Source organism: Acomys minous, assembly GCF_964271855.1.
Source record: "Acomys minous genome assembly, chromosome: 18".
Classification (NCBI taxonomy): Eukaryota; Metazoa; Chordata; class Mammalia; order Rodentia; family Muridae; genus Acomys; species Acomys minous.
The window spans coordinates 42,242,069-42,256,501 of record NC_140501.1 but is presented as its reverse complement, the minus strand read 5'-3'; the positions used below and the strand labels follow the sequence as shown (position 1 = coordinate 42,256,501).

Below are 14,433 nucleotides of genomic sequence, written 5' to 3'. Positions count from 1 at the left end.
GGGGTGGCTGGCTCTGGAGCAGGTCTTGAAAGCAGTATGTTTCCTCTTTCCTCAATATTCTGAATTTAATAAAGACCAAAATTGAGTTTTTTATCCCCCCCTACAATAAGTTGAATTGCTTAATAAATATAAAAGGTCAATAGTGGGGCTTGTTAAGTTATTGTAATTATAAGTTGTGAGGCTCAAACTGTATTATATTTGGCTAATCTTTATCTTCATACCAGATTCTTCTGGTATACTTTGTGTAATTCCTAAAACTATCCCTTTTTTTTGGCCTTTGCTCTTTGCCTCTGTGAATTCTCCTAAGCGTCACCACAATACAAAGCAGTGACAAATTTAACAACATTCACCGAATACTTACAATGTATCTGGGACCTTGGCTTTTGTCTGGAAGTGCCAGATTAAAGGGGAAATTACTAAAGTCTTATAAGACTAATTAATTAAGACCCAGTCCCCGAAGTGAAAGTATTGCTTGTAAATTCTAGAAAATCCTCACAGCCTGTTGTCAGTCCTCCTTTTCCTAGAATGGCATTGGGTCCTAGATTCACACAGTCACCTCTTGCTGTTCACTCAGCTACTGCCAAAAACCAGCAAAGAAACCTTGATGTAAAGAATAGGGAGTAATGAGAGAAAGAAAAAAAAAAGGCTGCTCCTCTCAACTCTGTGAGCCTGAGGGAAAAAAGTACACTTTTGTGTGCTGTAAGCTGATGGGGTGAGCAGTTCTGAGACTGGAGAGCATATCGCCCACGCGCCGCTCACAGGACCATTGTCATCAGATGCGCAGCGTTGTGCACAGTAGGCAGTTGGGGAGGCTTGTGGCATAGAAAAGACACTACAACTAGGAGGAGCTAATTTCTCATCTCTTGGGGGTATAATTTTCGTTCTTCACTTTGAGCCAAAAGTGAAAGCAAAGACTATAATTTTCTTATACCATATTTTCTTTCTTTCTTTCTTTCTTTTTTTTTTTTTCTGAAAAGGACCCGGAGACCTCAGGAAGGTTTTGTTAATTGTCCCAAGTCTGATGTCTGAGACTTGGTGTCAATCTTCAAAGTCCCCTCCCTCTACTCTGTTTATGTGTACATGTGGAGGCCAGAGGGCAACCTTGACTGTTGGTCCTCAGGTACCATCCATTTTGGTTTGTTTGCCCCCTGCAACACCAGCCCACCCCACGCTTCCTCCACTGGCCCAAATCTCACTGAGTAGGCTGGGCTGATTGGCCATTTAAATCCAAGGATCCAACTGTCTATCTCTCTCCCAGTGCAGGGGTTACAAGCACGTACTCTAATACCTAGCTGTTAGGTTGCTTGTTTTGCTTTTTTTTAACATAGATCTTTTGAGATCAAATTCAGAGCCTCATGTTTACAAGGCAATCACTTTACCTACTGAGGTTCCCGTCTTGTCCCCACCGTGTTCTCTATCCCTAACCTATCAGTGGCCCTCTCCTACATAGAGTCCATGACAATTGGCCTCCAATATTGAAGGAACAACAGGATGGAGGTACAGAGAAATGCATCCTTTCTCATGACCACCGCTCCTCAGAAGTACTAGATGGTCCCCCAAACTACTTCTCCCTGTCTCTATGGAATTCTGCGTTCCTAATTGTGTATCAGAGATTCCATGTGTAACTCTCTAGGGCAGAAAAAAATGAGATATCCTTTCAGGTCATTAAAGCCTGAGGAAATATGGAAAGGTAAAGGACAAAGCCAAGAGAAAGAACAGTAATTAGAACTAGGTTGAAATTTCTGCAGATGAAATATACATCTTGGCGTGTGTGTGTGTGTGTCTGTGTGTGTGTGTGTGTGTGTGTGTGTGTGTGTGTCTGTGTGTCTGTGTATGTGTGTTTGTGTGAAAGTTGCTAGGTCCTTGGGTTTTTTAAATAGAAATTAACATTCAAATTGGACTTTTTTTCTGCCCCTGCTATGTAACATTTGGGCTCCTATGGAATATTATAATTGATGCCAGACCATCAGCACTGTGTTAACAAAGCGCTTTATAGGAAGCTCTTCACAGGACTTTCTCTCTCGTGTTCAATAAGTAGCGAGCAACAAGAGAACTGCCTCCTCCAAGGAATTCTTTTAACCTTTCAGAAACAAAATATTTCATGCTAATTCCTGCTTAATTGGAAGGAAGTCATTTTTAAAAAAATATCATTGACTATGGTTGAAGCCTGTTCCATCCCTGACCTCTTTAATTTAATCAAGGTCACCTAATAAACTTGCCAAAACAGCTCTATTTCTCAATTAGAAAAAGGTATCACCGTTTAAAAGTGTTTAGTGTGTGATTAATAGCACTGAACTGGGGATTCAGCATTTGCAAGGGCCCTGGCGAGGAGCTGCTGGTGAGAATAAAACATTAGTACCTGAAAAATTATACTCATCAGAAACTCAAAACAAATCATTTTAATGAGCAAAGCAAAAAACTGCCTGGGTAAGGATGTGAGGAAGGTTAGCGTGCTCCATATAAAAAAGCTTTTAATGTTTGAACTTTTCTCTTCAATGGACAAAAAAAAAAGCTGCTGGAATGTAGACATCCAGCCATGGTCTGTAAAGCACATGCTGACATGATGCTTTTCCTGCCCAGGGATCCAGAGAAGATGCGGACTGAGTTGCCCATGTCACGTTTCTAGGGCACTCACACTCCAGCCTTGGGAAACAGGAAGTGAGAGGATGCTATTGAAACTCTTTAAACCAGAGCCGTCTATGCGAACGCAATACCCAGTGTTCTAATACTGCATAGACTTCCCACTTCGTGAGCTTGAGGCCGGCTGGGCTCACCTGGAGGCTGTGTTGATGAGGATGTCATTCCACTGGCAAAAGCATTAGAACAGTTGAGAAAAGGAGCGGCCAAGACTGAGAATCGGTCCCCAGTGAAGTGCTGACCAGCATGAGGGAAATAACGGAGCCAGACCAAGTCAGACTCCGGCATGCAGCTTTGTGTTGTTTCAGAGATAGCTTGCCAAATGGTGTCCCTTCTCCAGCCATGAGCTTTCTTAAAGGCAGCATGAGCTCTCGCTTAGTTTTCTTAAATAAGATTAGGGGAAAGAATCAATAAAAAAGGATTTATGGCAAGCTGAAAATACCTTGCACTGTAATAGCAGAAGGTATAAACAGAAACTATAAATGAACATCCCAGTCTGGGCTGCACACAGGAATCACCGAGGGAACCTGGTTCACATACCCATGTCCTGGATTATTGCCCAGTTGTCTGTTATTAAAACACTCCCCAGGTGATTCTGAGGTACAAAGGATGGGGACAGGGCCTGTATCATGAGGGTTGGTGGCGATTTGTCATGTATGGGATAGGAAAGAAAGAGGCAAGTTAGCAGTGTATGAGAGAGACTAAAACCAAAGATCAGTATGTGTGACTGACAGGAAGTGACTGGGCCAAAGGAAAGAGAGCAGAGAGGAAGTAGTGCTGGTCTAGTTTGCAAGGCTCAGGTCAAGAATTGCCTACACCAGGCACATCCAGAGTGTGCGCTCATCAGTGCAGGGAAGGCTGCCTGAAGGAAGCAGGATGGTCCAGCAGAGAAAGGCCCCCTTCAGGTCAGGGCCAGAGTTCCTGCTGCCTTCACTCCGTTCTAGAACACAAGACTGTTTCCCTGTGTTGGTGGTCCGAGAGGAAAGCAAGTATGCCATTCAGTTTATGGGGAGACCCTTTGCTGCTTGTGAACGGCCTGGGAAGAGCTTGCCCACACCTGAGTGGGGCCTCCTTTTCTGTGGCATAGGCCAGGCCAAAGGCTGGGATTCATGGGTGATTAGATCTAGGAGTTCAGTCTGACCTCAGTGAGAACCAGAAGCCAACTAAGGTAGGGAGGACAGCTGCTAAGAAAAATATTACAAGACAGTGTGTAGGGATCAGAGAATATGTTTTGGAAAGCTAGCCTGGAGGATTCATGGAAACACTCAGTCACAGTATAACAGAAGAGGCACAAGTAGCATCCAGGGTAGAACAGAAAAGAAATTAAGGAAATGTGGGAGCGTGCCACAGAAGGCAGAGATGCCTCAAAGGCCATGGCTGGTGCCTTACACTGAGACAAGGTTCTTTTCCTGCCAGAAATGCCATAAGGAGGGGCTAAAAGAAATGAGGGGCCAAGAACTAATGAAGCCAAGACTGGCAGAACATTCCATAGGTCACATTAGGCTTCGGCTGCCCCTATCCTGCTACACCAAGGTGACAGTTCTTACCGTACTCTGTGGAAAAGGGGGGTAAGACTGTACGTGGAAGGAGGAGGTCCTTTCTCAAAGCTGTTGTGGCTGGACTGGGCTAAGCTAGAGCTAATTAGGTTCCTAAAGCAGAACTTAAGAAGAGGCTCAGAGGGCTGGTGGACCACCAGGGCAGATGCCTGTGTGCCTGCCTGTGCTTCTCGGGAAAATGGTATTCATCATCATCATCATCATTTATTATTATTATTATTATTATCAGTGTGTATGTGTGTGTGTAGCATGCATAGGGAAAAGAAAAATGGTGCCTTTCAGCAGGGAAGATTCATGAAGGAAATTCAGCCAAGTGAGGCAGTTGTGGGTTGGCTGAGTGGCTACAAGTATGCCCGGCAGACTCAAGTTAGGAAGGCCTGCCCGTTCCTCACTGGCCTTGCCCATGCCCCTACGCACATCCTTCTGGAGTCCACTGAGTCCTTGTTAAGTCAGTTCCCACTCTACGCTCCTACGTCACTTCTGCTTCCTCTCCAGCTCTCAGTGAAGCAACAGCCGGTCCCCTCCTCCAGCCACCAGCCACTGTAAGGAGAGCCGTGCCGAGATGGCTCGCTCACTTCTCAGCTCTCCTTCCTGTGAGTCCCTGAGGTCAGGACAGTTGTGATGAGAGCCCCCAGCTCAGCCTAGAGTGGCACTCCATTGGGCTTGCCACTGTCACCCCTTCTCTCATCCTGAGGACTCTGGTTTGCTGCTCTGACTTGCCAGCACATCCCTCAGCATCGCTGACAACAGACACCTGCTGTCGGAAGTCAACATGCCTCTTTCTTTTGTTTCTTTTCCTCTGAGGAAAAAAAGGTGTAGGCTGGGGGCAGGCAGCAGAAGATAATAGTATAATTGGAAAAGTAGTAAAACCTGATGTTTTAGTGTCAACAGTGTCAGGAGCCCAGCCACACCTCACAGGCCTGCCCCTGCTGCAGGGCTCTTCATTAGAAAGAGCTAAGATGAGGGAGGGACTGAGACTTTTTTTTCCTCCAAGTCGCCTGCTGCCGCTAAGCATCTCCAGGCTCACATTTAAGCCACCATAATATCAGGCTCTAGTTTACCTGCGCTCCTCAAATTACCCTTATTCCACCGGCCTCACACAAAGATGGAAATAGACACTGCCTCGTGCGTCTGTTTAGCTCTCCCTAATAATAGCTAATGTGGAGACGATAATACACAGTGCAAACATAAAGTGTTATGTCAATGCTAAGCCGTAATAATAATAATCCTGCAAAAACGTAGCATAAGGAATTTCCATGAGCAATTTGAGGAAGATCGCTGCTTCTGTGGGAGACAGGTGTTATTGAAAACAGACCGATTGTACTCTGCTGCCTCCCTCCAAGAGACGCTCAGTAGCAAAAGATTGGATTTTTTTGGCAGATAACCCATTACAACCCCCTGCTCTGTGCCTGGCCACCAGGAGGCAGGGGAAATGACAACAGCCCCAGGGCCCAGGCCACCATCGAGTTGCGCGTGCTTGTGCTTGGTCCTTCCTCATCTACCATTATAACCAGCAGAACAGGGGACAGATCTTTGGGAGTTCAGGGCCTCGGGAAGAAGATTTCAGCCATTTTATTTTCTGACTGGGGGCACAGACACAGAGACAGCAGCAGATGGGTGAGTTCCTATGGATACACAATCTTTGTCACCTTCAGGCTCTTTAAGGAGCCAGGATTTAGCATCAGCCTCTGGAGATGACGCAATTAAGGAAGCCACATTAACTGCTAAGGCTCCGTGAGCTTAGAGAGTGATGAGTATCCTTGTGCCCTCATAGAGAACAGAGGGGATAAACCAGAGAGGTTTCTATGTGGCTCGCGTCAGGGCTCCAGATTGCAGAGGGCTGAGATTAATTTCTGCATGGATTGCCCTCAGATTTCTCCTGTGGAAAAATAGATGTTCACCTTAGACTAGGCTCATCCCTCTGTATTCTTAGCCAGGCCTCTGGAGCAGAACTAACTCCCTGCAAACAGCCAGAGTGGACTATGTCCCCTCCATTACAAACAAGCCACTCCCTTCAAGCCCCCATTCCCAGCTTTCTCAGATGTCAGCAGTCAGCTGGCTCTTGGCCATCTGGAGAGCCACACTCTGCATTGTTAGCCAGCTGGGCTACCTCAGGCTCCCTGAAACAATGGTTCTTAACACTTATGAAATAGACTGATAATCATTGTAGCACAGGCTCGTGAGGGTGAAAGGTGGGGAAGACAGCACGGAGGGTGTGTGCGTGCTGTGGCTAGGTTTGGGGTTTGCCTTTGGGTATTTGTAGTAGAATGCAAGTGCTCTTCCACCAAGCTATAGCCCTCATCCTGGAAGTTGCATGCCACTCTTCCTACTGTGACCTTAGCTACTGCTGAGACTGAGGAAGAGTATGAGCAGAAAAACAGAATGCTGCCTTTTGTACAAGTCTCCCCTAACTCCTAGAGGGGTTCTGAAGGTGTTGGGGAGGGCTGGGCTTTCACAGGTGTGAGGCAAGGGGCTAAAGAGTGATGGAAAACACTAAGGAATAAAACAAAAATAGCAAGCCAGGCGTATGATTCTTTCCAAAGGACCTGTCCAAACAGAATAGCCCAGGCTAGCTCAGGAGATGGAGGTGAACAGGTGACCGCAGAGGAGCTTCCAAATGTGGTCTCTGCACCAGTGTCTTAGCACCACCCAGTGACCTGGAGTGTTCACCCTTCAGCCCAGACACCTGAAACTACAAACCTGAGAGAGGGCCCAGAAATAGTGTTTCAGTCTGCAAGGAGATGCTAATAGGTAATAGGCACTAATATTTGAAGAGCATCAGGTTAAGGTAACACTGGAGGTCATATAAGTTTCCAATTTCCATGACTTTAAAAAAAAAGTTGATTTTTGGTCACAGAGTAGCCTCTTCTAGCTCAGACGGTGTAGGAGACATGACAGGTCCTGGCTTGCATTCCAGTGGTGAGAACCAGTCCAGTGTCAGACACTGACCCCACTCCCCTTACTAGGGGACCCACATGAAGATCAAGTTGCCCATGGGTTACATCTGTGTAGGGGGTCTAGGTCCAGTCCATCTGTGGTCCTTGGTTGGTGTTTCAGTCTCTGTTTCAAGTCCCCTGGGTCCTGGTGAGTTGGCTCTCTTGGTCTTCTTGTAGAGATGCTGTCTCTGACGTGGACTCTGTTGCCTTCTTTTCGAGCACTTCCCCTAGCTGGTGTGCCTCAGCAGGCCACAGGGAACAAGATGTGACTTGCTGTGCTGGGGTGGGGTGGGGGAGCTTTTCTGAGGAGTAGGGGAGGCAGGGGGGGCAGAGGAAAAGAGCGAAGGAGGGTGGGGCCAGGAAGAGGGAGTGGGCTATGATTGGGATAAATTTTTTTTAAAAAAGAAAAGAACCAGTCCAGTGCGCCTCCTAGCGTGGTCAGCCCTTGGGGGCAATGCTACATTGTGCAAAGTAAAGCGTGAGTTTGGGTGCACACTATAATGGTCCCTGTCACAGACCAGCCAATGGGGGCCTGAGCTACCCCACAGGAAGATTGACACAGTAAAGCAGATAGACTTATGGAAGAGTCCCCAGGTCACTGGATCATAGCGTCATCCCTTTCTTAAGGCATCAGAAGGCAAAGTCATGACAGAGAGGGGAGCCCCTGCAGGCTCTGGGATATTGTAGGATTATCTCCCAAGCCTTCAGCCTACCCCGGCCTCCTTGAATATAAGGACAATTGCCTACCTGGACAGCAGCCAGTGAAATCAGGTTAGCCGCATCCTCCCAGCATTCCAGGAGAACAACTGGCAAAGTAGAAAGAGAGAATGTTAAACCCAGCATTCCCCAAAGACACAAAGACGAACAGTTCTGGAGAAGTGCAGATTTTTGCTAGCAACAATATGTTAAAGCGTTTTATTATTTAGTTACATCTTGCCTGAGCATGAAAAAGATATTAACACACTGTCAGCTTACTGGGACATAACCCAAAATAACTCACATTTTTCATATATTGCTAATTATTTTCCTGAGGCTGGCTCAGGCTGGTAAAAGAAAGATTTCAAGGCTTCCACCAGATTATTTACTTAAAGAATTTAAGCATGCCATTATCTGTTCCCATGGAAACCCAGTAAGTAATACTGGCGATGGAGGAGGAGGTCACTTTGACCATAATTAGTATAGAAAATAATGGTTTATATAGAATTTGGTAAAGGGTACAACGAGATGCCATGTAATACCTTTAAACCTTTTTCTCAGCAATGCAATTTGATCTCTGGATCAATTTTCACATACCATTGTCACTTCGGAAGTTTTACTAGTTGAATGCTAATTTTCCAAATGCAACAGATTTTTGCTTAGCAGTATCTTCCCAATGTTTTTAATTGCTCTTTTGCTTTAGACAATTCCAGTATCCAGAATTTTCTAAAGTATACCGTGAGTATGAATACTCAAGCGTGTCAACTTCTACCCTTCTTGAACTGTATATGGTGTGGCCCCTTGCCTTAGTTTCTCAATACATAGTAGGCTGGAGAACTAACTGATAATAATACAGGTTCCACTGGACTCAATAGTGCTTTTAAAATTGCCAACAGTCGGTTTAGTTGTGTTAAAATAGTTGGTTTACAAATAGGGTATTATGTTGGATCCCTTTTAAAATTGTATTTGATAATCCATATGGATACCACTTCCTAAATAGTCAAGTTTTTTGTAATACAGAACACTCTATGGATGCCCTTATCAGAGGCAGAAAGTCATTCATTTTAATCCTTACACCTATTTGAATAGTGGGCTTTTTGCACTATCTCTTAAGGTTAAATTTTACTGTAGAATCTTGGTGACACATTTATCAAGACTGTTTAATTTAGTACAGTGTCCCAGTTTAAAAAAAAAAACTAAAGCAGAAATAAAGAAAAATGAGTTGACCTTTCACGTTTCTGGGTTTGTGACACATCAGAAGCTGACGGGCATTATTGGGATTTTGCTTGTTTCAGAGTTCTCGTCCAAGAAACATAACACAGCCTCTTCCAGGCAACTTTTACAAAGGGGTACATGTGGGGCCACTGCGTGACTCCAAAGAATGTTTTAAAACAGGAAACAGGTGGCCTAAAATTACATGAAGTTAATGCCCAATTTCTCACCTTTTAGAAAATAACTACCTTGCCACCGTGGGAATGACCAAGTTTGGTTTTTTGTAAATATTAAGCCTGAAATTATGTAATTGGGAAGGCAAATCAGTTACGTGCCCTCATTATAACTATGTTGATGGGCTTGGTTATGGTATTGATTATTTTTTAGGGGTGGGGAGAGTTACTGCTGTTTCCTTTCCTTTTCCTGTTTTTTAAACATAGTAATACCACGTTCCTGTTCCAGGAACGCCCCCAGCATGCCACGCACACTGGCCATGGCCTAGACAAGACCAAGTACCCTCAGTTGGACCATCCGATAGGCTTACAAGACAATCCCTACAATAATTCATGGTGCTTTCCCTGTATGTATTTGTGTTCAGATGATTTATTTCAATAATGCTGCTGGCACACGCTTTAGAGCTGCCTGCCTTTTGCTACACAGATTTCAACATATCTTGCAGACTATGCAATTCATTTGGAAAATGTAATTTTCATCCCTGCATACTAATCGATTTCTTCACAAACACCTGCTATCAGTTATGATAATAAAAATGCCACTCTGAATTGAAAGGGGGACCAAACAGAGCTTCCTAAGGAAATGGCTTAAGTGTCTTTGAATGCCACTAAGTGCAGTAACATGCTCATGTAGTGCCAACACTTTTTTTATCATCTGCATCTTTGGTGATTTCTGCCATGTCACAACATCCTTCTTGCAAGTGATGCCTCAGAGCTATTGCCTTGTGGAGTGCTGAGCTCACCTATCTGGAGTCAGTGTCTCCAACGATGGGCAAGATCTGAGATTGGGCTACATAGTGCTAGGAAGCACCACCCCATGCCCCTGGGTAAGCTCTGGTTTCATACGTCCATGCAAAGTGTCAAAGCTCCTGCCCCTGCCTTCGCACACCCGTATGCCCCAAATCAAAGTTCCCTTATTCATTTTCTCCAGTCTCCAGTACATTCCACGCACCATTGCCAAACTAATCTTCCTCAGTCAGCAATTTCATCACACCCTCCCTTACCCCAAACACCTTCAGCAGTTCTCAGCCTGTGGGGTCTGAACTCCACTATCCTCTCCCACGATCCATGTTTTCCTTACTGCTTCCAGGCAGGCACTTGGCAAAACAAACAAACAAACAACAACAACAACAAAAAACCCAAGTGTCTCTGATTACTGTGCGGAACAGTCTCCCTGTAACTGTCTCTTCTGAGCCTTTGCTTACCTTCTTGCTCCTCACTCAGAGATCCTTCCCCGCTTCTAGGACTCTCGTCTTCCAAAATAAACTTTTTTTTTTTTCTTGTTACATCTCAATGGTTATCCCATCCCTTGTATCCTCCCATTCTTCCCTCCCTCCCATTTTCCCCTTATTCCCCTCCCCTATGACTGTGACTGAGGGGGATTACCTCCTCCCCCTGTATATGCTCATAGGGTATCAAGTCTCTTCTTGGTAACCTGCTGTCCTTCCTCTGAGTGCCACCGGGTCTCCCCCTCCAGGGGACATGGTCAAAGGTGAGGCACCAGAGTTCGTGTGAAAGTCACATCCCACTCTCCACTCAACTGTGGAGAATGTTTTGACCATTGGCTAGATCTGCGTAGGGGTTTGAAGTTTACCGTCTGTATTGTCCTTGGCTGGTGCCATAGTTTGAGCGGGACCCCTGGGCCCAAATCTGCCTATCATAATGTTCTACTTGTAGGTTTCTAGGACCCTCTGGATCCTTCTATTTTGCTATTCTCCCATGCTTCTCTCATCTAGAGTCCCAATAGGATGTCCTCCCCTCTGTCCCAGTTTCCTGGTTAGTGAAGACTTTCATGGGACATGCCCCTTGGGCTAGTATGCAGATATAAGTGAGTATATACCATTTAACTCTTTCTACTTCTGGGTTAACTCACTCATTATGATCATTTCTAGCTCAATCCATTTGTCCACAAATTTCGGGAATTCCTTGCTTTTAGTAGCTGAGTAGTATTCCATAGTGTAAATGTAACACAGTTTCTTTATCCATTCTTCTACTGATGGACACTTAGGCTGTTTCCATGTTCTGGCTATTATGAATAAGGCTGTCAAGACAAATTTTTATTCAATCAATCTGTATTCTTCTTTCTTTTTTTTTTTATTAAATCCTGATATATATCTTGATGTTTGCTTATTTGTTTATTCAATCAATATTTATTGAGTACCTATTTTATTCCAAACATCATTCTATCCCTTCTTCCTTTGAATACATTTAATTGCCTTTTAGGTGTGCCTTTTTTATTGTATTTCCGTAGAGCTTGCAAAAAGTGACATAGTCCATGCTTTCTTTTGTGATCTCAGATGCCAGGACAGACTTGGGTATAAGGAAGCGTGCAATAAATGCTTGCTGACTAATTGATCCCTAATGGCTTGATGCTGGGAGTTTCCTGGTTAATTGCATGTTCTGTTTGATTACTGTTTCAGTGCATACTATACGTTGATTGTCATTTCTGCAAAGCGGAAAGCTGTAAAGCACTTAACGGTAAAACTGTTATTAACGTAGTTTGATGTTTGATGTTTGGGAAGAGAATTCGCCTGGGGTCTCTGAGTGCCTCCCTAAAGCTCTGTGATCACCATACACGGGATGGAGCCTACAGGTAGCTAGCTGACCTCAGACTGGCCCCAGGTTACGAGAAATTGCAAGTTTAACAGGGAACACGGCCCTACACTACACCTTTGCATAGAGTAGGTCAAATCCATGAAGACATTTCTAGCACTAAGCCTTGCAAGTGCTATCATACTTTTCTCTTCTTTTCAACAGTGGAGAATGGCTTTTCCATAAAGGGAGAGAACCAGTGGGCTGCTACTTGAAAGAATGGGGAGACACTGTTTTTGAATAGTTGTTAAGAACCGAACTCGCAAAGACTGACATAGCAGTGTCAGTTAGAAGTGCGAGAGGATACAAGTGAAGGGTTAACAATTTAGATGTAATCTGAATAAATTAATAAAAATTATATAATAAAAAAAAATATATATATATATTGAATACCTGCCTGGAGGCTGCCTTGGCAGTCCGTTTCCATTGCTTTAGGCAAACAAGTGATCCACTGCTCTGGGTCCCATGGCTTGATGGAGTGACTCAGGGGACTTAGTCTAAATGATGAAGGCCCTGCCCGATCCAGGGAGCTTTCCTGTGGGAGTGCCCGGCAAGCCGTTGTTATATTGCAGGAGCCACAGAGCGTGGAGATGGAGGCAGGGCGACAGATTCCTCCACGCCATCTTCGTCTCATGCCACCCATCACTCACTCCGCTTTAGGGGTCTCTGTAGCCTCGAGGTGCCTGAGACCCTGAGTGAACCCCTTGGATTTCTCAGTGAAAAGGAGATGGGGAATTGTATAAATTAAGTCTGCATCAACACATTGAGGCTTTCAGCTTTCAGGGAGGAACAGAATAACTACACAGCCTTGTAGGGGAAAAAAAAAGACTTTTAATCTGTTTGTGAAGCAGGTGGAACTAGGTTTCCATTCTGATAGCAGTTAGCGAAAACAATTTGTGCAATTTGTCCCGGCAGTAGAGCAAGAAGGAGCAGTGTGCCTATCAGCTCTTTCCTCCCCTGGGAGGCTGCTGCATGCCTCAGCCTGTGAAACAGCCACTTATTGGAAAGCAAGACGCCCTCCAAGCAGCTGAGCAGTCACAGAGCCAGAGAGGGGACAGTCAAGCGCTAGGCATGCTGGTTGCCAGGAATTCTGGCTATCCTCATCCCTGAGCATGGCAGACCAGCTTATTATGAGGGTGTCCAGGTTGTGGGAGAGAGGTCAAGAGGTAGGAATTTTGAGCGATAAATCCTGTGCCCATTGAAAGAATTCATATATAAGATAGGAAATGTTGAATCGATTAAAGAGATTCCGGGGCTTTTGCTCACATTATTTGTCTAACCTGTGAGAGGAGCCATCCTCACAAAGTCAGTCCTAATGCGGTCTACCAAACAGTTAAACAAAGAGCACCTGGGCAAAGCTATAAGCGCTTATTGTCTGAGTTGATGTGAACTCGACCTTAGGTGAGGCTTCCTTTCCCACCAAAGGCCACCCCAATCCGGGCAGGGAGGTAACTCCCCAAACTCTCTGTGTTTTTTTCCTTCAGCCCTGGCGGCTCAGGCCTATGCCCTCAAAGAGGAGAACGACAGTCTCCGCTGGCAGCTGGATGCCTACAGGAACGAGGTGGAGCTGCTGAAGCAAGAGAAGGAGCAGCTCTTCCGGACGGAAGAGACCCTCACCAAGGACCAGCAGCTGCAGTTCCTACAGCAAACCCTGCAGGGCATGCAGCAGGTATGGGGCACGTGCTGCAGGGAGAGTGGGGCTGTGTGCGTCTCTGCGGGCATGGAAGGCTGAAGGAGGAGAAAGAATGACCGTCAAGCTAAGTCCACAGCAGAGGAGAGTGCTAAGGCTTTGTGAAAGCCAGACCCTGGAGAAAAGTCAAGCTAAGGAAATCTGCTGCGAGTCACCCCGGGGATAGGATAGGAAATGAAGGGCAAGGATTTAGGAGGTTAAAAAAGTGTGTGTGTGTGTGTGTGTGTGTGTGTGTGTGTGTGTGTGTGTGTGTGTGTTTGTGTGTGTCCGTGATATGCAATCAAATTCTTGTTGACTATAATAACATGTTTTACAATTTAGAGATGTTTTAAGTTCAAAGCTTGACAGCTGATCTTTACGAAAGCTATGCTCAATACAAACTCTATTCTTTCCATCTCTGGATGGAGAATATATGAATTTACACCATAAGAATATACTTATGGTCTAGTCAGGTAGAAGGATTGATTGTTGGGTCTGGAGAGATGGCTCAGTCTGTGAGTGCTGACCAGGCAAGTCTAATGACCTGAATTCAGTCTCCAGAACCTATGAGAAAAAGCTGAGTGTTCCGGCAGGATTCCACTTACAGTCCCAGCACTGGGGAGGCAGAGACAGGAGCAGGGGTGGGGCTTGCTGGCTCGCCAGCCTCATTAGCTAGGTCATGTCTTCAAAACCAAGATGAATGCTGTCTGAGGAATGATATCAGAAATAGAGCTCAGGCCTCCACATGCATGAATGTACATTTTACAGATATACCTGTACACAGGAACATATACGTGCACACACACGCACACACATGTGTGCACACGCGCGCACACGAAGAAGTGAGTGCTGGTGAAATGGGTGAGTCCTTAGTTGGGGCTGCATAGCTTTAGGAATGAAAA

At 45.2% G+C, this 14,433-nt stretch overlaps 1 protein-coding gene across 3 annotated transcripts in view; it reads left to right on the top strand.

The window, feature by feature from the left end:
- The window catches only part of ENOX1 (ecto-NOX disulfide-thiol exchanger 1), a 288,573-nt gene that overhangs the window by 188,503 nt on the left and 85,637 nt on the right, over window positions 1-14,433 (top strand). For all 3 annotated transcript variants that reach the window (XM_084767961.1, XM_084767960.1, XM_084767959.1), the window contains exon 10: window positions 13,347-13,531. In XM_084767961.1, the coding sequence (XP_084624087.1) occupies window positions 13,347-13,531 (185 nt within the window). The remainder of the gene's footprint in view (window positions 1-13,346; window positions 13,532-14,433) is intronic.